General features: G+C 59.6%; 2 protein-coding genes across 2 annotated transcripts; one reads left to right on the forward strand and one right to left on the reverse strand.

The window, feature by feature from the left end:
* The first annotated feature begins 1444 nt into the window (after nt 1-1444).
* On the forward strand, nt 1445-20959 carry LOC125687850 (acetylcholinesterase-like). Its single transcript, XM_048933132.1, is given in 10 exon segments — nt 1445-1598; nt 3457-3564; nt 4482-4679; nt 5039-5161; nt 6694-6906; nt 8407-9480; nt 10522-11012; nt 15618-15663; nt 15665-15782; nt 20730-20959. Coding segments are annotated over 10 exon segments (2523 nt in total). The 5' UTR covers nt 1445-1568; the 3' UTR covers nt 20852-20959.
* A 462-nt stretch (nt 20960-21421) lies between these two features.
* On the reverse strand, nt 21422-23198 carry LOC125687849 (shematrin-like protein 2). The gene is made up of 2 exons (XM_048933131.1): nt 23062-23198; nt 21422-22895 (listed from the first exon to the last, which is right to left on the reverse strand). The coding sequence occupies exons 1-2, from the start codon at nt 23148-23150 to the stop codon at nt 21803-21805; spliced, it is 1182 nt and encodes a 393-aa protein (XP_048789088.1). The 5' UTR covers nt 23151-23198; the 3' UTR covers nt 21422-21802.
* Between the last annotated feature and the right edge of the window lie 3837 nt (nt 23199-27035).

Here is a 27035-nt window from a genome sequence, read left to right on the forward strand (position 1 = left end):
GATCTGCCCCATAGATCTGTCCTATAGGTCTGCCCCATAGATCGGCCCCATAGATCGGCCCTATGGATGGCTCTGCCCCATAGATTTGTCCTATAGATCTGCCCCATAGATCTGCCCCATAGATTTGTCCTATAGATCTGCCCTATAGATCTGCCCCATAGATCTGCCCCACAGATGGCTCTGCCCCATAGATCTGCCCTATAGATCTGCCCCATAGATGGCTCTGCCCCATAGATCTGCCCCATAGATCGGCTCCATAGATCGGCTCCATAGATGGCTCTGCCCCATAGATCTGGTCCATAGATGGCTCTGCCCCATAGATCTGCCCCATAGATCTGCCCTATAGATGGCTCTGCCCCATAGATCTGCCCCATAGACCTGCCCCATAGATCTGCCCCATAGATCTGCCCTATAGATCGGCCCCATAGATGGCTCTGCCCCATAGATCTGCCCCATAGATCTGCCCTATAGGTCTGCCCCATAGATGGCTCTGCCCCATAGATCTGCCCCATAGATCTGCCCCATAGATCTGCCCCGTAGATCGGCCCTACAAATCTGCCCTATAGATCAGCCCCATAGACCTGCCCCATAGATCTGCCCCATAGATCTGCCCTATAGATCGGCCCCATAGATCTGCCCCATAGATGGCTCTGCCCCATAGATCTGCCCTATAGATCGGCCCCATAGATCTGCCCCATAGATGGCTCTGCCCCATAGATCTGCCCCATAGATGGCACTGGGGGGCAGGGGTCCACCCCATAGATCTGCCCTATAGGTTGGCCCCATAGATCTGCCCCATAGATCAGCCCTATAGATTGGCCTCATAGATTTGCCCCATAGATCTGCCCTATAGATCTGCCCCATAGATGGCTCTGCCCCATAGATCCGCCCCCTAGATCTGGTCCATAGACCGGCCCCATAGATCTGACTTATAGGTCTGCCCCATAGATCTGCCCCATAGATCCACCCCATAGATCTGCCCCATAGATGGCTCTGCCCTATAGATCTGCCCTATAGGGGGCACTGGGATGGATCTGCCCCATAGATTTACCCCCCCCAGCTGGCAGTTGGGGGTCTCTGCCCCATAGATCCGCCCCATAGACGGCCGCCCTACAAGACGCCCCTTTGGCTCCTGCCGACCCCATAAGCGGCGCCGCGACCCCAAAGGCGGATTTTATTCCTACAGCGCCCCCAAGCGGCCGGCGGTGCGCATTGCATCGGGTTCCATCCGGGGCCTTTTAACCCCATGGCCGCCCCATAGCCACCCCATAACCACCCCATAACTGCACCATAGCGACCCCATAACCGCCCCATAGGCACCCCATAGCCACCCCATAGCCACCCCATAGCCACCCCATAGCCACCCCATAACCACCCCATAACTGCCCCATAGCGACCCCATAACCACCCCATAGCCACCCCATAACCGCCCCATAGCCACTCCATGGCCACCCCATATCCCCCCATGTCCACCCCATAACTGCCCCATATCCACCCCATAGTCACCCCATAGCGACCCCATAACTGCCCCATAACCCCACAACCACCCCATAAGCAGCACTACAGACATGGCCTACAGCGCCCCCAAGCGGCCGGCGGTGCGCATTGCATCGGGTTCCATCCGGGGCCTTTTAACCCCATAGCCACCCCACATCCCCCCATAGCCACCCCATAGCCACCCCATAGCCACCCCATAGCCACTCCATATCCCCCCATGGCCACCCCATAACTGCCCCATATAAACCCCATAGCCACCCCATAACCGCCCCGTAACAACCCCATAACCGCCCCATAGCCGCCCCATGGCCACCCCATAGCCACCCCATAACCACCCCACCCCATAACCGCCCCATAGCCACCCCATATCCACCCCACATCCACCCCATAGCCACCCCATAACCACCCCATAATCGCCCCATAACCACCCCATAGCCACTCCTTAACCACCCCATATCCATCCATATCTCCCCCATATCCCCCCATAGCCACCCCATAGCCACCCCATAACCGCCCCATAACCCCATACCCACCCCATATCCACCCCATATCCCCCCATATCCACCCCATAACCACCCCATAACCCCACAACCACCCCATAAGCAGCACTACAGACATGGCCTACAGCGCCCCCAAGCGGCCGGCGGTGCGCATTGCATCGGGTTCCATCCGGGGCCTTTTAACCCCATGGCCACCCCATAACCACCCCATATGCCCCCATATCCCCCCATAACCACCCCATAACCACCCCATAGCCCCCCCATATCCCCCCATAACCACCCCATAGCCCCCCATAGCCCCCCATATCCCCCCATAACCACCCCATAGCCCCCCATAGCCCCCCATATCCCCCCATAACCACCCCATAGCCCCCCATATCCCCCCATAACCACCCCATAGCCCCCCATAGCCCCCCCATATCCCCCCATAACCACCCCATATCCCCCCATATCCACCCCATATCCACCCCATAACCGCCCCATAACCTCTCTCTTTCCCCCCACAGCCCTACAAGCTGCTGCCTCTCCTCCTCCTCCTCCTCTCCGCCCCCATACGGGCCGACCCCATAGCAACCGACCCCATAGCAACCGACCCCATAGCGACCAACCCCATAGCAACCAACCCCATAGCAACCAACCCCATAGCAACCGACCCCATAGCAACCAACCCCATAGCAGCCGACCCCATAGCAGCCCATGCGGCTTTTTCCTACAGCGCCCCCAAGCGGCCGGCGGTGCGCATTGCACCGGGTTCCATCCGGGGCCTTTTAACCCCATGGCCACCCCATAACCACCCCAAATCCCCCCATATCCCCCCATAACCACCCCATAACCACCCCATAACCACCCCATATCCCCCCATAACCACCCCATAGCCCCCCATACCCCCCCATATCCCCCCATATCCCCCCATATCCACCCCATATCCACCCCATATCCCCCCCATAACCTCTCTCTTTCCCCCCACAGCCCTACAAGCTGCTGCCTCTCCTCCTCCTCCTCCTCTCCGCCCCCATACGGGCCGACCCCATAGCAACCAACCCCATAGCAATCGACCCCATAGCGACCGACCCCATAGCAACCAACCCCATAGCAACCGACCCCATAGCAACCGACCCCATAGCAACCAACCCCATAGCAATCGACCCCATAGCGACCGACCCCATAGCAACCAACCCCATAGCAACCGACCCCATAGCAACCGACCCCATAGCAACCAACCCCATAGCAATCGACCCCATAGCGACCGACCCCATAGCAACCAACCCCATAGCGACCGACCCCATAGCAACCAACCCCATAGCAACCAACCCTATATCAGGCCATAGGACTTTTTCCTTCAGCGCCCCCAAGCGGCCGGCGGTGCGCATTGCATCGGGTTCCAACCGAGCCTTTTAACCCCATGGCCACCCCATATCCCCCCATATCCCCCCCATAACCTCTCTCTTTCCCCCCACAGCCCTACAAGCTGCTGCCTCTCCTCCTCCTCCTCCTCGCCGTCCCCATAAGGGCCGACCCCATAGCAGCCCATGCAGCTTTTTCCTACAGCGCCCCCAAGCGGCCGGCGGTGCGCATTGCATCGGGTTCCATCCGGGGCCTTTTAAACCCCATGGCTGACCCCAAAACCACCCCATAACCACCCCATATCCCCCATAGCCACCCCATATCCCCCCATATCCACCCCATAACCTCTGTTTTCCTCCCACAGCCCTACAAGCTGCTGCCTCTCCTCCTCCTCCTCCTCGCCGCCCCCATACGGGCCGACCCCATAGCAACCGACCCCATAGCAACCAACCCTATATCAGGCCATGCTTATTCTGCTTACAGCGCCCCCAAGCGGCCGGCGGTGCGCATTGCATCGGGTTCCATCCGGGGCCTTTTAACCCCATGGCCACCCCATAACCACCCCATATGCCCCCATATCCCCCCATAACCACCCCATAACCACCCCATAAACACCCCATATCCACCCCATAACCCCCCATACCCCCCCATATCCCCCCATAACCACCCCATATCCCCCCATATCCCCCCATAGCCACCCCATATCCCCCCATATCCCCCCCATAACCTCTCTCTTTCCCCCCACAGCCCTACAAGCTGCTGCCTCTCCTCCTCCTCCTCCTCGCCGCCCCCATAAGGGCCGACCCCATAGCAACCAACCCCATAGCAACCGACCCCATAGCAACCGACCCCATAGCAACCAACCCCATAGCAACCAACCCCATAGCAACCGACCCAGTTTAATTGCACGCTGATTTCGCTTACAGCGCCGCCAAGTGGCCGGCGGTGCGCATTGCATCGGGTTCCATCCGGGGCCTTTTAACCCCCATAACCACCCCATAACCACCCCATATCCACCCCATAACCACCCCATATCCCCCCCATATCTCCCCATATCCACCCCATAACCACCCCATATCCCCCCATAGCCACCCCATATCCCCCCATATCCCCCCCATAACCTCTGTTTTCCCCCCACAGCCCTACAAGCTGCTGCCTCTCCTCCTCCTCCTCCTCGCCGCCCCCATAAGGGCCGACCCCATAGCAACCGACCCCATAGCAACCGACCCCATAGCAACCGACCCCATAGCAACCAACCCCATAGCAACCAACCCCATAGCAACCAACCCTATATCAGGCCATGCTTATTTTGCTTACAGCGCCCCCAAGCGGCCGGCGGTGCGCATTGCATCGGGTTCCATCCGGGGCCTTTTAACCCCATAACCACCCCATATCCCCCCATATCCACCCCATAACCTCCCCATAACCTCTCTCTTTCCCCCCACAGCCCTACAAGCTGCTGCCTCTCCTCCTCCTCCTCCTCGCCGCCCCCATACGGGCCGACCCCATAGCAACCGACCCCATAGCGACCGACCCCATAGCAGCCGACCCCATAGCAGCCCATGCGGCTTTTTCCTACAGCGCCCCAAGCGGCCGGCAGTGCGCATTGCATCGGGTTCCATCCGGGGCCTTTTAACCCCATGGCCACCCCATATCTCCCCATATCCACCCCATAACCTCTCTCTTTCCCCCCACAGCCCTACAAGCTGCTGCCTCTCCTCCTCCTCCTCCTCGCCGCCCCCATAAGGGCCGACCCCATAGCAACCAACCCTATATCAGGCCATAAGGCTTTCTCCTTCAGCGCCCCCAAGCGGCCGGCGGTGCGCATTGCATCGGGTTCCATCCGGGGCCTTTTAACCCCATGGCCACCCCATAACCACCCCATATCCCCCCATAACCACCCCATATCCACCCCATAACCCCCCATATCCCCCCATATCCACCCCATAACCGCCCCATAACCTCTCTCTTTTCCCCCCACAGCCCTACAAGCTGCTGCCTCTCCTCCTCCTCCTCCTCTCTGCCCCCATACGGGCCGACCCCATAGCAACCGACCCCATAGCAACCAACCCCATAGCAACCAACCCCATGGCAACCAACCCTATATCAGGCCATAGGACTTTTTCCTTCAGCGCCCCCAGGCGGCCGGCGGTGCGCATTGCATCGGGTTCCATCCGGGGCCTTTTAACCCCACGGCTGACCCCAAAACCACCCCAAAACCACCCCATAGCCACCCCATAACCACCCCATATCCCCCCATAGCCACCCCATATCCCCCCATAACCCCGTATCCCCCCCATACCCACCCCATAGCCACCCCATAACCACCCCATAGCCACCCCCTAACCACCCCATATCCCCCCATATCCCCCCATATCCCTCCATATCCCCCCATATCCCCCCATATCCACCCCATAACCTCTCTTTTCCCCCCACAGCCCTACAAGCTGCTGCCTCTCCTCCTCCTCCTCCTCTCCGCCCCCATAAGGGCCGACCCCATAGCAACCGACCCCATCGCAACCAACCCCATAGCAACCAACCCCATAGCAACCAACCCTATATCAGGCCATGCTTATTTTGCTTACAGCGCCCCCAAGCGGCCGGCGGTGCGCATTGCATCGGGTTCCATCCGGGGCCTTTTAACCCCCATAACCACCCCATAACCACCCCATATGCCCCCATATCCCCCCATAACCACCCCATAACCACCCCATATCCCCCCATAGCCACCCCATAACCTCTGTTTTCCCCCCACAGCCCTACAAGCTGCTGCCTCTCCTCCTCCTCCTCCTCGCCGCCCCCATAAGGGCCGACCCCATAGCGACCGACCCCATAGCAACCAACTCCATAACAACCAACCCCATAGCAACCGACCCCATAGCAACCAACCCCATAGCAACTGACCCCATAGCGACCGACCCCATAGCAGCCCATGCGGCTTTTTCCTACAGCGCCCCCAAGCGGCCGGCAGTACGCATTGCATCGGGTTCCATCCGGGGCCTTTTAACCCCATGGCCACCCCATATCCCCCCATATCCACCCCATATCCACCCCATAACCTCTCTCTTTCCCCCCACAGCCCTACAAGCTGCTGCCTCTCCTCCTCCTCCTCCTCTCCGCCTCTATACGGGCCGACCCCATAGCAACCGACCCCATAGCAACCGACCCCATAGCAACCAACCCTATATCAGGCCACGCTTATTTTGCTTACAGCGCCCCCAAGCGGCCGGCGGTGCGCATTGCATCGGGTTCCATCCGGGGCCTTTTAACCCCCAAAACCACCCCATATCCCCCCATATCCACCCCATAACCGCCCCATAACCACCCCATAACCTCTGTTTTCCCCCCACAGCCCTACAAGCTGCTGCCTCTCCTCCTCCTCCTCCTCGCCGCCCCCATATGGGCCGACCCCATAGCAACCGACCCCATAGCAACCAACCCCATAGCAACCAACCCCATAGCAACCGACCCCATAGCAACCAACCCCATAGCAACCAACCCCATAGCAACCAACCCTATATCAGGCCATGCTTATTTTGCTTACAGCGCCCCCAAGCGGCCGGCGGTGCGCATTGCATCGGGTTCCATCCGGGGCCTTTTAACCCCATGGCCACCCCATATCCCCCCATATCCCCCCATAACCACCCCATAACCACCCCATATCCCCCCCATATCCCCCCATAACCACCCCATAGCCCCCCATACCCCCCCATATCCCCCCATAGCCACCCCATATCTCCCCATATCCCCCCCATAACCTCTGTTTTCCCACCACAGCCCTACAAGCTGCTGCCTCTCCTCCTCCTCCTCCTCGCCGCCCCCATACGGGCCGACCCCGTAGCAACCGACCCCATAGCAACCAACCCCACAGCAACCGACCCCATAGCAACCAACCCTATATCAGGCCATGCTTATTTTGCTTACAGCGCCCCCAAGCGGCCGGCGGTGCGCATTGCATCGGGTTCCATCCGGGGCCTTTTAACCCCATGGCCACCCCATAACCACCCCATATGCCCCCATATCCCCCCATATCCACCCCATATCCACCCCATAACCCCCCATACCCCCCCATATCCCCTCATAACCACCCCATATCCCCCCATATCCCCCCATATCCCCCCATATCCACCCCATAACCGCCCCATAACCTCTGTTTTCCCCCCCACAGCCCTACAAGCTGCTGCCTCTCCTCCTCCTCCTCCTCGCCGCCCCCATACGGGCCGACCCCATAGCAACCGACCCCATAGCAACCAACCCCATAGCAACCAACCCCATAGCAACCGACCCCATAGCAGCCGACCCCATAGCAGCCCATGCGGCTTTTTCCTACAGCGCCCCCAAGCGGCCGGCGGTGCGCATTGCATCGGGTTCCATCCGGGGCCTTTTAACCCCATGGCCACCCCATATCCCCCCATATCCCTCCCATAACCTCTCTCTTTTCCCCCCCACAGCCCTACAAGCTGCTGCCTCTCCTCCTCCTCCTCCTCTCCACCCCCATCTGGGCCGACCCCATAGCAACCGACCCCATAGCAACCAACCCCATAGCAACCAACCCTATATCAGGCCATAAGGCTTTCTCCTTCAGCGCCCCCAAGCGGCCGGCGGTGCGCATTGCATCGGGTTCCATCCGGGGCCTTTTAACCCCATGGCCACCCCATATCCCCCCATATCCACCCCATAACCGCCCCATAACCTCTCTCTTTCCCCCCACAGCCCTACAAGCTGCTGCCTCTCCTCCTCCTCCTCCTCACCGCCCCCATAAGGGCCGACCCCATAGCGACCGACCCCATAGCAACCGACCCCATAGCAACCAACCCCATAGCAACCAACCCTATATCAGGCCATAGGACTTTTTCCTTCAGCGCCCCCAAGCGGCCGGCGGTGCGCATTGCATCGGGTTCCATCCGGGGCCTTTTAACCCCCATAACCACCCCATAACCACCCCAGAACCACCCCATATCCACCCCATACCCCCCCATATCCCCCCATAACCACCCCATATCTGCCCATATCCACCCCATATCCCCCCATATCCCCCCCATAACCTCTCTCTTTCCCCCCACAGCCCTACAAGTTGCTGCCTCTCCTCCTCCTCCTCCTCTCCGCCCCCATACGGGCCGACCCCATAGCGACCGACCCCATCGCGACCGACCCCGGCCCGCTTTCACCGCACGCCGACTTCGCCTACAGCGCCCCCAACCGGCCGACGGTGCGCATTGCATCGGGTTCCATCCGCGGCCTTTTGCTCCCCGCCGGCTCTTCGACGGCGGCCGCCTTTTTGGGGATCCCTTTCGCCGTCCCCCCTTTGGGATCCCTCCGTTTCCGCCCTCCTCTCCCCATCCCCGAACCTTGGCCCGGGATCCGCGATGCCGATTCTCAACCCTTCGCCTGTTACCAAATCATCGACACCACTTTCCCCGGTTTCCCCGGCTCCGAGATGTGGAACCCGAATCGCGAGATGAGCGAAGATTGCCTTTATCTCAACGTCTGGACCCCAAAAAGGCGACCCTACAAAGCGCCCGTGATGGTTTGGATTTACGGCGGGGGTTTTTACAGCGGTTCCGTGTCTTTGGATGTTTATGACGGCCGTTTTCTTGCCGTGGCCGAAGGCGCCGTGGTCATTTCTATGAATTACAGGGTGGGATCTTTAGGGTTTTTGGCTTTGGGGCATCGGGACGCGCCGGGCAACGTTGGCTTATGGGATCAACGCTTGGCTTTGCAATGGATCCGAAGCAACGCTGAGGTTTTTGGGGGGGATCCCAATTTGGTGACGCTGTTTGGTGAAAGCGCCGGCGCCGCTTCTGTAGGGTTTCACCTCCTTTCGCCCCATAGCCAAGGTTTGTTCCGTAGGGCCGTCCTGCAAAGCGGTTCCCCTAATGGGCCTTGGGCCAGCATCGGGGCGGCCGAAGGGAGGAGGAGGGCGATGCTTTTAGGGAGGGTTTTAGGATGCGACGACGGCAACGAGACGGAATTATTGGGGTGTTTGAGGGGGAAGGAACCCCTGGAGCTTTTGGAAGGGGAAGGGATGGTGATGCCGCCCCAAAGCGTTTTTAGGTTCGCTTTCGTCCCCGTGGTGGATGGGGAGTTTTTGGTCGATAGCCCTGATGCGGTGTTAGGGGGAGCCGGGGGGGGTTATGGGGTGAAAGGCGGGGAGGAAGGGGATGGGGATGGGGGGCATGGGGTGGAGAGGCGTGAAGCTGGGGGTTATGGGGTGGGAAAGGGTTATGGGGTCGGTTATGGGGTCAGGGAGGGGGATGAGGGGCATGGGGTGGAGAGGCGTGAAGCTGGGGGTTATGGGGTGGGAAAGGGTTATGGGGTCGGTTATGGGGTCAGGGAGGGGGATGGGGGGCATGGGGTGGAGAGGCGTGAAGCTGGGGGTTATGGGGTCGGTTATGGGGTGGAGAAGGGTTATGGGGTCGGTTATGGGGTCAGGGAGGGGGATGGGGTTGGTTATGGGGTCAGGGAGGGGAAGGAGGGGGATGGGGGGCATGGGGTTGGGGGTTATGGGGTCAGTTATGGGGTCAAAGGGGGGGAGGAAGGGGATGGGGATGGGGGGCATGGGGTGGAGAGGCGTGAAGCTGGAGGTTATGGGGTCGGTTATGGGGTCAGGGAGGGGGATGGGGTTGGGGGTTATGGGGTGAAGGAGTCATCTGACGCTTATGGGGCGAGCGGGTTGACTGGCGGCCAAGGGGGCAAGATGGCCTCCAGACCCCAAAGGGACGAGGCGTCACCCCATGGCTATGGGGCCGAGGAGGGTTATGGGGCTGAGAAGGGTTATGGGGTCAAGGAGGGTTATGGGGTGAAGGAGGGTTATGGGGTCAAGGAAGGTTATGGGGTGAAGGAGGGTTATGGGGCGAAGGGCTCAGCGGATTCCTATGGGGCCAAGACGGCCTCCAGACCCCAAAGGGACGAGGCGTCACCCCATGGCTATGGGGCCGATGGGGTCAAGGAGGGTCATGGGGTCAAGGAGGGTCATGGGGTCAAGGAGGGTCATGGGGTCAAGGAAGGTCATGGGGTCAAGGAGGGTTACAGGGTCAAGGAGGGTCATGGAGTCAAGGAAGGTTACGGGGTCAAGGAGGCTTATGGGGTGAAGGAGGCTTATGGGGCCGATGAAGGTTATGGGGCGAAGGCCTCATGGGATCCCTATGGGGCCCAGACGCCCCCCAGCCCCCCCCGAGAGGTGGAAGTTCTTTTGGGGGCCGTCAGGGACGAAGGTTCCTATTTCTTAGTTTACGGGGTGCCAGGTTTCGGCAAGGATAACGAAAGTTTGATCAGCAGAGAAGAATTTTTAGGGGGGGTCCGGATGGGGGTCCCCCAAGCCAACGATTTGGCAGCCGAGGCCGTGATCCTTCATTACACCGATTGGTTGGACGCCGACAACCCCGTCAAGAACAGGGAGGCGTTGGATGACATCGTAGGGGATCACAACGTCGTCTGCCCCCTGATGGCCTTCGCTCAACGTTGGGCCCGGAAGGGGGGCAAAGTTTTCGCTTATCTTTTCGATCATCGTGCGTCGACGTTGTTGTGGCCGTCGTGGATGGGGGTCCCGCATGGTTATGAGATTGAATTCGTTTTCGGTCAACCTTTGGATCCTAAAAAGAATTATACCAGGGAGGAGGTGGAGCTGAGCAGGAGGATCATGCGCTATTGGGGGAACTTCGCCCGAACTGGGTAAAGGGGGAAGGGGGGAATGGGGGGTGATGGGGGGTTGGGGGTCAATGGGGGCGATGGGGGCATTGGGGTCAATGGGGGCGATGGGGATGTTGGGGTCAATGGGGGCATTGGGGTCAATGGGGGAATTGGGGTCAATGTGGGGAATGGGGTCAATGGGGACATTGGGGTCAATGGGGGCATTGGGGGTAATGGGGGGTTGGGGGTCAATGGGGGCAATAGGGTCATTGGGGAAACTGGGGTCAATGAGGAAGTTGGGGTCAATGGGGGCAATGGGGACATTGGGGTCAATGGGGGTGTTGGGGTCAATGGGGGCAATGGGGGCATTGGGGGTAATGGGGGGTTGGGGGCAATGGGGACATTGGGGTCAATGGGGGAATTGGGGACATTGGGGGGATTGGGGTCAATGGGGGCATTGGGGTCAATGGGTGCATTGGGGGTAATGGCGGTGTTGGGGGCAATGGGTGGATTGGGGTCAATGGGGGTGTTGGGGTCAATGGGGGCGTTGGGGGGATTGGGGGCAATGGGGTCAATGGGGGCATTGGGGGTAATGGGTTGGGGTCAATGGGGACATTGGGGTCAATGGGGGCATTGGGGGTAATGGGGGGTTGGGGGTCAATGGGGGCGATGGGAGTGTTGGGGTCAGTGGGGGCATTGGGGGTAATGGCGGTGTTGGGGTCAATGGGGGCGATGGGGGCATTGGGGTCGATGAGGGCGATGGGGATGTTGGGGTCAATGGGGGCATTGGGGTCAATGGGGGAATTGGGGACATTGGGGGGATTGGGGGCAATGGGGTCAATGGGGGCATTGGGGGTAATGGCGGTGTTGGGGGCAATGGGGGGATTGGGGTCAATGGGGGTGTTGGGGTCAATGGGGGCGTTGGGGGGATTGGGGGCAATGGGGGTGTTGGGGTCAATGGGGGCAATGGGGGAATTGGGGTCAATGTGGGGAATGGGGTCAATGGGGACATTGGGGTCAATGGGGGCATTGGGGTCATTGGGGGCAGTGGGGGTAATGGCGGTGTTGGGGTCAATGGGAGCAGTGGGGACATTGGGGTCAAGGAGGGCGTTGGGGTGAATGGGGGCAATGGGGCCATTGGGGTCAATGGGGGCGATGGGGATGTTGGGGTCAATGGGGGCATTGGGGTCAATGGGGGAATTGGGGACATTGGGGGGATTGGGGTCAATGGGTGCATTGGGGGTAATGGCGGTGTTGGGGGCAATGGGTGGATTGGGGTCAATGGGGGTGTTGGGGTCAATGGGGGCGTTGGGGGGATTGGGGGCAATGGGGTCAATGGGGGCATTGGGGGTAATGGGGGGTTGGGGTCAATGGGGACATTGGGGTCAATGGGGGCATTGGGGGTAATGGCGGTGTTGGGGGCAATGGGGGAACTGGGGTCAATGTGGGGAATGGGGTCAATGGGGACATTGGGGTCAATGGGGGCATTGGGGGTAATGGGGGCTTGGGAGTCAATGGGGGCAATGGGGGTGTTGGGGTCAATGGGGGCATTGGGGTCAATGGGGGTAATGGGGGGTTGGGGTCAATGGGGACATTGGGGTCAATGGGGGCATTGGGGGTAATGGCGGTGTTGGGGGCAATGGGGGAACTGGGGTCAATGTGGGGAATGGGGTCAATGGGGACATTGGGGTCAATGGGGGCATTGGTGGTAATGGGGGGTTGGGAGTCAATGGGGGCGATGGGGGTGTTGGGGTCAATGGGGGCATTGGGGTCAATGGGGGCATTGGGGGTAATGGGGGGTTGGGGGCAATGGGGACATTGGGGTCAATGGGGGTGTTGGGGTCAATGGGGGCAATGGGGACATTGGGGTCAATGGGGGCATTGGGGGTAATGGGGGGGTTGGGGGTCAATGGGGGCGATGGGAGTGTTGGGGTGAATGGGGGCATTGGGGGTAATGGCGGTGTTGGGGTCAATGGGGGCAATGGGGACATTGGGGTCAATGGGGGCATTGGGGTGAATGGGGGTAATGGGGACATTGGGGTCAATGGGGGCATTGGGGTGAATGGGGGTAATGGGGACATTGGGGTCAATGGGGGCAATGGGGGGATTGGGGTGTATGGGGGCATTGGGGTGAATGGGGGCATTGGGGGTAATGGCGGTGTTGTGGTCAATGGGGGCAATGGGGACATTGGGGTCAATGGGGGCAATGGGGGGATTGGGGTCAATGGAGGCATTGGGGTCAATGGAGGCATTGGGGTCAATGGGGGCGTTGGGGTCAATGGGGGTGTTGGGGGTAATGGGGGTGTTGGGGGCAATGGGCACATTGGGGTCAATGGGGGCATGGGGGTCAATGGGGCAATGGGGACTTTGGGGTCAATGGGGGCATTGGGGTCAGTGCAGGCGTTGGGGTCAATGGGGTCAATGGGGGGATTGGGGTCAATGGGGGTCAATGGGGACATTGGGGTCAATGGGGGGATTGGGGTCAATGGGGCCATTGGGGTGAATGGGGGCATTGGGGTGAATGGGGACATTGGGGTCAATGGGGGTAATGGGGGGATTGGGGTCAATGGAGGCATTGGGGTCAATGGGGACATTGGCGTCAATGGGGGCAATGGGGACATTGGGGTCAATGGGGGCATTGGGGGTAATGGGGGGTTGGGGGTCAATGGGGGCGATGGGGGTGTTGGGGACATTGGGGTCAATGGGGACATTGGGGTCAATGGGGGCAATGGGGTCAATGGGGGCATTGGGGAAACTGGGGTCAATGAGGAAGTTGGGGGCAATGGGGGGATTGGGGTCAATGGGGGCAATGGGGTGAATGAGGCCATTGGGGTCAATGGGGGTGTTGGGGTGAATGGGGGCAATGGGGACATTGGGGTCAATGGGGGCAGTGGGGTCAATGGGGGGATTGGGGACATTGGGGTCAATGGGGACATTGGGGTCAATGGGGGCAATGGGGACATTGGGGTCAATGGGGGCAATGGGGACATAGGGGTCAATGGGGCCATTGGGGTCAATGGGGGTGATGGGGACATTGGGGTCAATGGGGGCATTGGGGGTAATGGGGGTGTTGGGGTCAATGGGGGCATTGGGGTCAATGGGGGCATTGGGGTCAATGGGGGAATTGGGGTCAATGGGGGCGTTGGGGTCAATGGGGTCAACTGGGGACATTGGGGTCAATGGGGGGATTGGGGTCAATGGGGTCAATGGGGGCGTTGGGGGCAATGGGGGCGTTGGGGGCAATGGGGGCGTTGGGGGCAATGGGGGCATTGGGGTCAATGGGGGCACTGGGGTCAATGGGGGTCAATGGGGTCAATGGGGGAATTGGGGTCAATGGGGGCACTGGGGGTCAATGGGGGAATTGGGGTCAATGGGGGTCAATGGGGTCAATGGGGGCGTTGGGGTCAATGGGGGTCAATGGGGTCAACTGGGGACATTGGGGTCATTGGGGTCAAATGGGGTCAATGGGGACAATGGGTCTGGCTGCCACTCACCCCATGTGTCCTCATTGACCCCACTGACCCCTCACTGACCCCCATTGACTCCCAGCTGACCTCTGACCCCTCCCTGACCCCTGCCTGACCTTTGACCCCACCCTAACCCTAATGGGGGGGGGATCAGGGGTCCCATCTGGCTGCCATTGACCCCATGTCTCCCCATTGACTCCATTCACCCCTCACTGACCCCAGCCTCCCCACAGCTGACCTCTGACCCCTGCTTGACCTTTGACCCCACAGTGACCCTAACGGGGGGGGTCAGGGGTCCCACCTGCCCGCCACTGACCCCATGGATCCCCATTGACCCCACTGACCCCACTGACCTCTCACTGATCCCCGCTGACCCCAAGCTGACCTCTGACCCCTCCCTGACCCTTGTCTGACCTTTGACCCCACAGTGACCCTAATGGGGGGGTCAGGTGTCCCACCTGCCCACCACTGACCCCACGGATCCCCATTGACCCCACTGACCTCTCACTGATCCCCGCTGACCCCCAGCCGACCTCTGACCCCTCCCTGACCCTTGTCTGACCTTTGACCCCACAGTGACCCTAATGGGGGGGGTCAGGGGTCCCAACTGCCTGCCAGTGACCCCATGGATCCCCATTGACCCCACTGACCTCCCACTGATCCCTGCTGACCCCCAGCTGACCTCTGACCCCTCCCTGACCCTTGTCTGACCTTTGACCCCACAGTGACCCTAACGGGGGGGGTCAGGTGTCCCACCTGCCCACCACTGACCCCACGGATCCCCATTGACCCCACTGACTTCTCACTGATCCCCGCTGACCCCCAGCCGACCTCTGACCCTTCATTGACCCTTGTCTGACCTTTGACCCCACAATGAACCTATGGGGGAGGTCAAAGGTCCCATCTGGCTGCCACCGACCCCCATTGACCCCACGGATCCAAATTGACCCCACTGACCTCTCACTGATCCCCGCTGACCCCCAGCTGACCTCTGACCCCTCCCTGACCCTTGTCTGACCTTTGACCCCACAATGAACCTATGGGGGAGGTCAAAGGTCCCATCTGGCTGCCACCGACCCCCATTGACCCCACGGATCCAAATTGACCCCAATGCCCCCCATTGATCCCCAGCCGACCTCTGACCCTTCCCTGACCCCTTGTCTGACCTTTGACCCCGCAGTGACCCTAACGGGGGGGTCGGGGGTCCCGTCTGGCCTCCCTACACGCCCGTCGGGTCAGCGCTACGCCCACCTCAACGCCCGACCCCTGGCTGTGGGGCAGGGATTGAGGACCCAAATCTGCGCCTTCTGGACCCGATTCCTGCCCAAGCTGCTCAACGCCACCGGTATGGGGGCCTATGGGGGCTTTATGGGGTCCTTATGGGGTCTTTATGGGGTCTTTATAGGGTCAGGATGTTTATAGGGTCAGTATGGGGTGGTTATGGGGTCAGGGGGCTTATAGGGTCCTTATGGGGCCAGGGGGGCCTTATAGCGTCCTGATGGGGTCCTTATGGGGTCAGGGGCCTTTTATAAGGTCCTTATGGGGTCAGGGGGGCTTATAGGGTCCTTTTGGGTACCTTATGGGGTCAGGGGCCTTATAGGGTCCTTATGGGGTCAGAGGGGCCTTATAGGGTCCTGATGGGGTCCTTATGGGGTCAGTGGCCTTTTATAAAGTCCTTATGGGGTCAGGGGGGCCTCATGGGGTCCTTATGGGGTCCTTATGGGGTCAGGGGGGCTTATAGGGTCCTTATGGGGTCCTTATGGGGTCAGGGGGGCCTTTTATAGGGTCGTTATGGGGTCAGAGGGGCCTTATAGGGTCCTTTTGGGGTCCTTATGGGGTCAGGGGCCTTATAGGGTCCTTATGGCGTCGGGGGGGCTTATAGAGTCCTGATGGGGTCCTTATGGGGTCAGGGGCCTTATAGGGTCCTTATGGGGTCGGGCTGCTTATAGAGTCCTTATGGGGTCCTTATGGGGTCAGGGGCCTTTTATAAGGTCCTTATGGGGTCAGGGGGGCCTCATGGGGTCCTTATGGGGTCCTTATGGGGTCAAGGGGGCCTCATAGGGTCCTTATGGGGTCCTTATGGGGTCAGGGGGCTTTTAGAAGGTCCTTATGGGGTTGGGGGGGGCTTATAGGGTCCTTATGGGGTCAGGGGATGTGGGGATGTGGGGTCAAAGATCTGCACCTTCTGGACCCCATTCCTGCCCAAGCTGCTCAACGCCACTGGTATGGGGGCCTATGGGGGCTTTATGGGGTTTTTGTGGGGTCTTTATAGGGTCAAGGGGTTTATAGGGTCAGTATGGGGTGGTTATGGGGTCAGGGGGATGTGGGGTCAAAGGCCTGAACCTTCTGGACCCCATTCCTGCCCCAGCTGCTCAACGCCACCGGTATGGGGGCCTATGGGGGCCTATGGGGGCTTTATGGGGTCTTTATGGGGTCTTTATAGGGTCAGGGGGTTTATAGGGTCAGTATGGGGTCCTTATGGGGTCAGGGGGATGTAGGGATGTGGGGTCACAGATCAGCGCCTTCTGGACCCCATTCCTGCCCAAGCTGCTCAACGCCACCGGTATGGGGGCCTATGGGGGCTTTATGGGGGCCTATGGGGTTTTTATAGGGTCAGGGGGTTTATAGGGTCAGTACGGGGTGGTTATGGGGTCAGGGGGATGTGGGGTCACAGATCTGCGCCTTCTGGACCCCATTCCTGCCCCAGCTGCTCAACGCCACCGGTATGGGGGCCTATGGGGTCCTTATGGGGTCTTTATGGGGTCTTTATAGGGTCAGGGGGTCCTTTGGGGTCCTATGGGGTGGTTATGGGGTCAGGAGGATGTTGGGATGTGGGGTCAAAGGCCTGAACCTTCTGGACCCCATTCCTGCCCCAGCTGCTCAACGCCACCGGTATGGGGGCCTATGGGGGCTTTATGGGGTCCTATGGGGTCTTTATAGGGTCAGGGGGTCCTTTGGGGTCAGGGGTGTCCTATAGGGTCAGTATGGGGTGTTTATGGGGTCAGGGGGATGTGGAAATATGGGGTCAAAGGCCTGAACCTTCTGGACCCCATTCCCGCCCCAGCTGCTCAATGCCAACGGTGTGGGGGCTTCATAGGGTCCTATGGGGTCTTTTGGGGTCTTTATGGGGTCCTGTGGGGTCTTTATAGGGTCAGGGGGTTTATAGGGTCAGTATGGGGTCCTTATGGGGTCAGGGGATGTGGGGATGTGGGGTCACAGATCTGCGCCTTCTGGACCCCCATTCCTGCCCCAGCTGCTCAACGCCACCGGTATGGGGGCCTATGGGGGCTTTATGGGGTCTTTATGGGGTCTTTATAGGGTCAGGGGGTTTATAGGGTCAGTATGGGGTGGTTATGGGGTCAGGGGGATGTGGGGATGTGGGGTCAAAGGCCTGAACCTTCTGGACCCCATTCCTGCCCCAGCTGCTCAACGCCACCGGTTATGGGGGCCTATGGGGGCTTTATGGGGTCTTTATGGGGTCTTTATAGGGTCAGGGGGTCCTTTGGGGTCAGGGGGGTCCTATAGGGTCAGTATGGGGTGGTTATGGGATCAGGGGGCTTATAGGGTCCTTATGGGATCAAGGGCCTTTTATAAGGTCCTTATGGGGTCAGGGGGGCCTCATAGGGTCCTTATGGGGTCCTTATGGGGTCAGGGGGGCCTCATAGGGTCCTTATGGGGTCCTTATGGGGTCAGGGGGCTTTTAGAAGGTCCTTATGGGGTTGGGGGGGCTTATAGGGTCCTTATGGGGTCGGGGGATGTGGGGATGTGGGGTCACAGATCTGCGCCTTCTGGACCCCATTCCTGCCCCAGCTGCTCAACGCCACCGGTATGGGGGCCTATGGGGGCTTTATGGGGTCCTTATGGGGTCTTTATAGGGTCAGGGGGTTTATAGGGGTCAGTATGGGGTGGTTATGGGGTCAGGGGGCTTATAGGGTCCTTATGGGGTTGGGGGATGTGGGGATGTGGGGTCACAGATCTGAGCCTTCTGGACCCGATTCCTGCCCAAGCTGCTCAACGCCACCGGTATGGGGGCCTATGGGGGCTTTATGGGGTCTTTATGGGGTCCTGTGGGGTCTTTATAGGGTCAGGGGGTTTATAGGGTCAGTATGGGGTGGTTATGGGGTCAGGAGGATGTTGGGATGTGGGGTCAAAGGCCTGAACCTTCTGGACCCCATTCCTGCCCCAGCTGCTCAACACCACCGGTATGGGGGCTTTATAGGGTCCTATGGGGTCCTGTGGGGTCTTTATAGGGTCTTTATGGGGTCTTTATAGGGTCAGGGGGTTTATAGGGTCAGTATGGGGTGGTTATGGGGTCAGGGGACTTATAGGGTCCTTATGGGGTCAAGGGCCTTTTATAAGGTCCTTATGGGTTCGGAGGTTTATCGGGTCCTTATAGGGTCCTTATGGGGTCGGGGGCTTTTATAGGGTCCTTATAGGATCAGGAGGCTTATAGGGTCCTTATGGGGTCCTTATGGGGTCAGGGGCCTTATAGGGTTCTTATGGGGTCGGGGGGGCTTATAGGGTCCTTATGGGGTCCTTATGGGGTCGGGGGGGCTTATAGGGTCCTTATGGGGTCCTTATGGGGTCGGGGGGACTTATAGGTTCCTTATGGGGTCCTTACGGGGTCGGGGGCCTTTTATAAGGTCCTTATGGGGTCAGGGGGGCCTTTTATAGGGTCCTTATGGGGTCAGAGGGGCCTTATAGGGTCCTGATGGGGTCCTTATGGGGTCAGGGGCCTTATAGGGTCCTTATGGGGTCAGGGGGGCTTATAGGGTCCTTATGGGGGTCCTTATGGGGTCCTTATGGGGTCAGGGGCCTTATAGGGTCCTTATGGAGTCGGGGGGGCTTATAGGGTCCTGATGGGGTCCTTATGGGGTCAGGGGCCTTATAGGGTCCTTATGGGGTCGGGGGGACTTATAGGGTCCTTTTGGGGTCCTTATGGGGTCAGGGGCCTTTTATAAGGTCCTTATGGGGTCAGGGGGGCCTCATGGGGTCCTGATGGGTTCCTTATGGGGTCAGGGGCCTTATAGGGTCCTTATGGGGTCGGGGGGGCTTATAGGGTCCTTTTGGGGTCCTTATGGGGTCAGGGGCCTTATAGGGTCCTTATGGGGTCGGGGGGCTTATAGGGTCCTTATGGGGTCCTTATGGGATCAGGGGCCTTTTATAAGGTCCTTATGGGGTCAGGGGGGCCTCATGGGGTCCTTATGGGGTCCTTATGGGGTCAGGGAGGCTTATAGGGTCCTTATGGGGTCAGGGGGCTTTTATAAGGTCCTTATGGGGCTGGGGGGGCTTATAGGGTCCTGATGGGGTCCTTATGGGGTCAGGGGCCTTATAGGGCCCTTATGGGGTCAGGGGGGCCTCATGGGCTCCTTATGGGGTCCTTATGGGGTCAGGGGCCTTATAGGGTCCTTATGGCGTCGGGGGGGCTTATAGGGTCCTTATGGGGTCCTTATGGGGTCAGGGCCTTATAGGGCCCTTATGGGGTCAGGGGGGCTTATAGGGTCCTTATGGGGTCCTTATGGGGTCAGGGGCCTTATAGGGTCCTTAAGGGGTCAGGGGGGCTTATAGGGTCCTTATGGGGTCCTTATGGGGTCCTTATGGGGTCAGGGGCCTTATAGGGTCCTTATGGGGTCAGGGGGGCTTATAGGGTCCTTATGGGGTCCTTATGGGATCAGGGGCCTTTTATAAGGTCCTTATGGGGTCAGGGGGGCCTTATAGGGTCCTGATGGGGTCCTTATGGGGTCAGGGGCCTTATAGGGTCCTCATGGCGTCGGGGGGGCTTATAGGGTCCATATGGGGTCCTTATGGGGTCAGGGTCCTTATGGGGTCCTTATGGGGTCAGGGGGGCTTATAGGGTCCATATGGGGTCCTTATGGGGTCAGGGGCCTTATAGGGTCCTTATGGGGTCAGGGGGGCCTCATGGGGTCCTTATGGGGTCCTTATGGGTCAGGGGCCTTTTATAGGGTCCTTATGGGGTCAGAGGGGCCTTATAGGGTCCTTATGGGGTCCTTATGGGGTCAGGGGGGCTTATAGGGTCCTGATGGGGTCGTTATGGGGTCAGGGGCCTCATAGGGTCCTTATGGGGTCAGGGGGGCTTATAGGGTCCTTATAGGGTCCTTATGGGGTCCTTATGGGGTCAGGGGCCTTATAGGGTCCTTATGGGGTCAGGGGGGCTTATAGGGTCCTTATGGGGTCCTTATGGGGTCGGGGGCGATGTATAGGTTCAGAAAGTCCTTATTTAGGGTCTTTCCCCCCCCCCCCCCCCTTGATTTTTGGGGTCCCTGGGCCGCAGGTCCTCCGGAGGACGCGGAACGCGAATGGCGGCTGGAGTTTCACCGCTGGAGTTCCTACATGGGCCGCTGGAGGACTCAGTTCGAGCACTACAGCCGCCAGCAGCCCTGCGCCACGCTGTGACGCACCGTCACCAACACACAGGGGGTCCCCGACACGCGGAGCTGTCACCAAGAATGTCACCAACACCCAGAGATGTCACCAATAATGTCACCAACACCCATAGATGTCACCAACAATGTCACCAACAGCCAGAGATGTCACCAACAATGTCACCAACACCCAGAGATGTCACCAATAATGTCACCAACACCCAGAGATGTCACCAACACCGTCACCAACAGCCAGAGCTGTCACCAATAAAGCCTACAGGATCCCCAATACCTGGAGCTGTCACCAATAATGTCCCCAGCACCCATAGATGTCACCAACACCCGTCACCAACACCTAGAAGTGTCACCACCAACACCCCCAGGGTCCCTGACACCCGGAGCTGTCACCAACAGTGTCACCAACACCGTCACCAACACCTGGACTTGTCCCCAACACCTGAAGCCTCCCTGGATATTGCCACCGTCCCCAACACCTGGAGCCACCCTCAGCATTGTCACCGTCCCCAACACCCGGAGCCGTCACCAACAATGTCACCAACACCCATAGATGTCACCAACAATGTCACCAACACCTGACCTTGTCCCCAACTCCTGGAGCCACCCTGGATGTTGTCACCGCCCCCAACACCTGGAGCCGTCACCAACAATGTCCCCAACATCTGGACTTGTCCCCAACACCTGAAGCCACACTGGATGTTGTCATCGTCCCCAACACCCGGAGCCGTCACCAACAATGTCACCAACACCCAGAGCAGTCCCCAACTCCTGGACCTGTCCCCAACTCCCTGGACCTGTCCCCAACTCCTGGAGCCACCCTGGATGTTGTCACTGCCCCCAACACCCGGAGCCACTGTCAGCGTTGTCACCATCCCCAACACCCGGACCTGTCACCAACGATGTCCCCAACACCGTCCCCAACACCTGGACTTGTCCCCAACACCTGGAGCCACCCTGGATGTTGTCACCAACCCCAACACCCAGAGCTGTGATTGTCCCCATATTGCCCCACAGCGCCCCATAGCCGCCCCATAGCACCCCATAAGCACCCCATAGCACCCCACAGCGCCCCATAGCACCCATAACCACCCCATAGCCGCCCCATAGCACCCCATAAGCACCCCATAACCACCCCACAGCGCCCCCTAACCACCCCATAGCACCCCATAACCACCCCGCAGCGCCCCCCAACCACCCCACAGTGTCCCATAACCACCCCACAGCACCCCAAAACAACCCCACGGTGCCCCCTAACCACCCCATAGCACCCCATAACCACCCCACAGCCCCCCATAACCACCCCATAGCACCCCATAACCACCCCATAGCACCCCATAACCACCCCACAGCCCCCCATAACCACCCCATAGCACCCCATAACCACCCCACAGCGCCCCATAACCACCCCACAGCGCCCCCCAACCACCCCACAGTGTCCCATAACCACCCCACAGCACCCGCAAAACAACCCCACAGTGCCCCCTAACCACCCCATAGCACCCCATAACCACCCCATAGCGCCCCATAACCACCCCACAGTGTCCCATAACACCCCACAGCACCCCATAGCACCCCATAACCACCCCATAGCACCCCATAACCACCCTGCAGCGCCCCACAACCACCCCACAGTGTCCCACAACCACCCCATTGCACCCCATAACCACCCCACAGCCCCCCATAGCACCCCATAGCACCCCATAACCACCCCACAGCCCCCCATAACCACCCCACAGCGCCCCAAACCAACCCCATAGCACCCCATAACCACCCCACAGCCCCCCATAACCACCCCATAGCACCCCATAGCGCCCCATAACCACCCCACTGTGCCCCATAACCACCCCACAGCGCCCCATAACCACCCCACAGCCCCCCATAACCACCCCATAGCACCCCATAACCACCCCACAGCCCCCCATAACCACCCCATAGCACCCCACCACCATCCCACAGCGCCCCATAGCACCCCATAGCACCCCATAACCACCACGTAGCGCCCCACAGCACCCCATAACCACCCCATAGCACCCCATAGCGCCCCATAACCACCCCCACTGTGCCCCATAACCACCCCACAGCGCCCCATAACCACCCCATAGCACCCCACCACCATCCCACAGCGCCCCATAGCACCCCATAGCACCCCATAACCACCACGTAGCGCCCCACAGCACCCATAACCACCCCATAGCACCCCATAGCGCCCCATAACCACCCCACTGTGCCCCATAACCACCCCACAGCGCCCCAAAACAACCCCATAGCGCCCCATAACCACCCCACTGTGCCCCATAGCGCCCCACAACCATCCTGACACCCCGGAGCTGTGGCTGTTGTGTCGCCCCAATAAAGACTGAACTCAGCGCCATGTGTCCCTGGGGGGGGGGGGGGGGTCCTCATAAATGGGGGGGGGTCTCCATAAGGGGGGGGTCTCAATATGGGGGGGGTCCTCATAGAGGGGGGGGGGTCTCAATATGGGGGGGGGTCATAAATGGGGGGGCTCATAAAGGGGGGATTCTCATAAAGGGGGGGGCTCATAAAGGGGGGGGGTCCTCATAAAGGGGGGGTCCTCATAGAGGGGGGGCTTATAAAGGGGGGGTCCTCATAAAGGGGGGGGTCTCAATATGGGGGGGGTCCTCATAAAGGGGGGGTCTCATAAAGGGGGGGTCTCAATATGGGGGGGGTCATAAATGGGGGGGGCTCATAAAGGGGGGGTCCTCATAAATGGGGGGGGCTCATAAAGGGGGGGGGTTTCAATATAGGGGGGGGTCCTCATAAAGGGGGGGGGGTCTCCATAAGGGGGGGGATCTCAATATAGGGGGGGTCCTCATAGAGGGGGGGCTCATAAAGGAGGGTCCTCATAAAGGGGGGGGTCTCATAAAGGGGGGTTCTCGTAAAGGGGGGGTCTCATAAAGGGGGGGGTCTCAATATGGGGGGGGTCATAAATGGGGGGGCTCATAAAGGGGGGGGTCTCAATATAGGGGGGGTCCTCATAGAGGGGGGGCTCATAAAGGGGGGGTCCTCATAAAGGGGGGGGTCTCAATATGGGGGGGGTCCTCACAAAGGGGGGGGTCTCATAAAGGGGGGGGTCTCAATATGGGGGGGGTCATAAATGGGGGGGCTCATAAAGGGGGGGTCCTCATAAATGGGGGGGGGCTCATAAAGGGGGGGGGTTTCAATATAGGGGGGGGGTCCTCATAAAGGGGGGGGTCTCCATAAGGGGGGGGGATCTCAATATAGGGGGGGGTCCTCATAGAGGGGGGGCTCATAAAGGAGGGTCCTCATAAAGGGGGGGGTCTCATAAAGGGGGGTTCTCGTAAAGGGGGGTCTCATAAAGGGGGGGGGTCTCAATATGGGGGGGGTCATAAATGGGGGGGCTCATAAAGGGGGGGGTCTCAATATAGGGGGGGTCCTCATAGAGGGGGGGCTCATAAAGGGGGGGTCCTCATAAAGGGGGGAGGTCTCAATATGGGGGGGGTCCTCACAAAGGGGGGGGTCTCATAAAGGGGGGGGTCTCAATATGGGGGGGGTCATAAATGGGGGGGCTCATAAAGGGGGGATTCTCATAAATGGGGGGGGCTTATAAAGGGGGGGTCCTCATAAAGGGGGGGGTCTCATAAAGAGGGGTGTTTTCATAAAGGGGGGGTCCCCATAAAGTGGGGGGGTCCTCATAAATGGGGGGGGGTCTCAATATAGGAGGGGTCCTCATAGAGGGGGGGGGTCATAAAGGGGGGTTCCTCATAAAGGGGGGGGGGTCTCAATATAGGGGAGGGTCCTCATAGAGGGGGGGGGTCTCCATATGGGGGGGTCCTCATAAATGGGGTGGCTCATAAAGGGGGGGGTTCTCATAAAGGGGGGACGGTCTCAATATAGGGGGGGGTCCTCATAGAGGGGGGGGCTCATAAAGGGGGGGTCCTCATAAAGGGGGGGTCCTCATAGAGGGGGGGGGTCTCAATATGGGGGGGGTCTCAATATAGGGGGGGGCTCATAAAGGGGAGGGGTTGCCATAAAGGGGGGGGTCTCAATATAGGGGGGGGTCCTCATAGAGGAGGGTCTCAATAAAGGGGGGATTCTGATAAAGGGGGGGGGCCTATAAAGGGGGGGGGGTCTCAATATAGAGGGGGCCCTCATGGAGGGGGGGCTCATAAAGGGGGGGGGCCCTCGTAAAGGGGGGGTCCTTGTAAATTGGGGGGGGGTCTCCATAAAGGGGGGGGTCCTCATAAATGGGGGGGAGTCCTCATAAATGGGGGGGGTCTCAATATAGGGGGGGTCCTCATAAAGGGGGGGGTCCACATAAATGGGGGGGGGTCTCAATATAGGGGGGGTCCTCATAAAGGGGGGGGGTCCTCATAAATCATGGGGGGGGGTCTCAATAAAGAGGTGTTCTCATAAAGGTGGGGTCCTCATAAAGGGGGTGTCTCAATATAGGGGAGGGTCCTCATAAAGGGGGGGGGTCTCAATATGGGGGGGGTCATAAATGGGGGGGGCTCATAAAGGGGGGATTCTCATAAATGGGGGGGGCTTATAAAGGGGGGGTCCTCATAAAGGGGGGGGTCTCCATATATAGGGGGGGGTCCTCATAGAGGTGAGGTCTCCATAAATGGGGGGGTTCCCATAAAGGGGGGGGGGGCCTGAATATAGGGGGGGGTCCTCATAGAGTGGGAGGGTCTCCATAAAGGGGGGGGGGTCTCAATATAGGGGAGGATCCTCATAAAGGGGGGGGGGGTCTCCATAAATGGGGGGGTTCTCATAAATGGGGTGGGGGCTCATAAAGAGGGGGGGTCCTCATAAGGGGGGGGGGTCTCAATATAGGGGGGGGGTCTTCATAGAGTGGGGGGGGTCTCCATAAAGGGGGGGGGTGTCTCAATATAGGGGAGGATCCTCATAAAGGGGGGGGGTCTCCATAAATGGGGGGGGTCCCATAAAGGGGGGGGGTCTGAATATAGGGGGGGGTCCCCATAAAGGGGGGGGTCCTCATAAATGACGGGGGGGGGGTCTCAATATAGGGGGGGGTCCTCATAAAGGGGGGGGTCCCAATAAAGGGGGGAGTCCTTATAAATGGGGGGGGGATCTCAATATAGGGGGGGATCCTCATAGAGGGGGGGCTCATAAAGGGGGGGTCCTCATAAAGGGGGGGTCCTCATAAATGGGGGGGTCTAAATATAGGGGGGGGTCCTCATAGAGCAGGGGGGTCTCCATAAAGGGGGGGGGGGGGTCTCAATATAGGGGAGGATCCTCATAACGGGGGGGGTCTCAATAAATGGGGGGGGGGGCTCATAAAAATGGGGGTCCTCATAAAGGGGGGGTCTCAATATAGGAGGGGGTCCTCATAAAGGGGGGGGTCTCAATATAGGGGGGGGTTCTCATAAAAGGGGGGGGGTCTCATAAAGCGGGGGGGATTCTCATAGAGGAGGGGGGGTCTCAATAGAGGGGGGGGGTCCTCATAAAAGGGGTGGGGGTCTCAATATAGGGGGGGGTCCTCATAAAGGGGGGGGGGGTTCATAAAGAGGGGGGGGGTCTCCATAAAGGGGGGGGTCTCAATATAGGGGAGGGTCCTCATAAAGGGGGGGGGGTCTCAATATGAGGGGGGGTCCTCATAAAAGGGGGGGGGTCTCAATATAGGGGGGGGTCCTCATAGAGTGGGGGGGGTCTCCATAAAGGGGAGGGGGGGTCTCAATATAGGGAGGATCCTCATAGAGTGGGGGGGTCTCAATAAAGGCGGGGGTCCCATAAAGGGGGGGGGTCTTCATAAAGGGGGGGTCCTCATAAAAGGGGGGGGGTCTCAATATGGGGGGGGGTCCTCATAAATGGGGGTTCTCAATATAGAGGGGGGGGTCCCCATAAAGGGGGGGGGGGTCGTCATAAACGGGGGGGGGTCCTCGTTAAGGGTGGGGGGGAAAGAAAACACCACAAAATATCGGGGGGGGGGGGGGCTGGGGGGCTCCCAGCCTTTTATTGGGGTGCAAATTTTGGGGGGGGGATTTGGGGGTCTTTTCTTTGGGGGGGGGGGGGGCGGCGTCCGTCGGTCGTTTTGGGTCCTTCTGGGGGGGAGGGGTGCAGGGGGGAGGGGTCCCACGAAGGGCTGCGCTCACACTGGGGGGGGGGGGGGAAAATCCAGTGAGAAAAACACAGCGACCCATAGGGACCCATAGGGCCCCATAGGGCCCCATAGGGACCCATAGAAATCCCATAGG

The sequence above is a fragment of the Lagopus muta genome, unplaced genomic scaffold (assembly GCF_023343835.1).
Source record: "Lagopus muta isolate bLagMut1 unplaced genomic scaffold, bLagMut1 primary scaffold_93, whole genome shotgun sequence".
Classification (NCBI taxonomy): Eukaryota; Metazoa; Chordata; class Aves; order Galliformes; family Phasianidae; genus Lagopus; species Lagopus muta.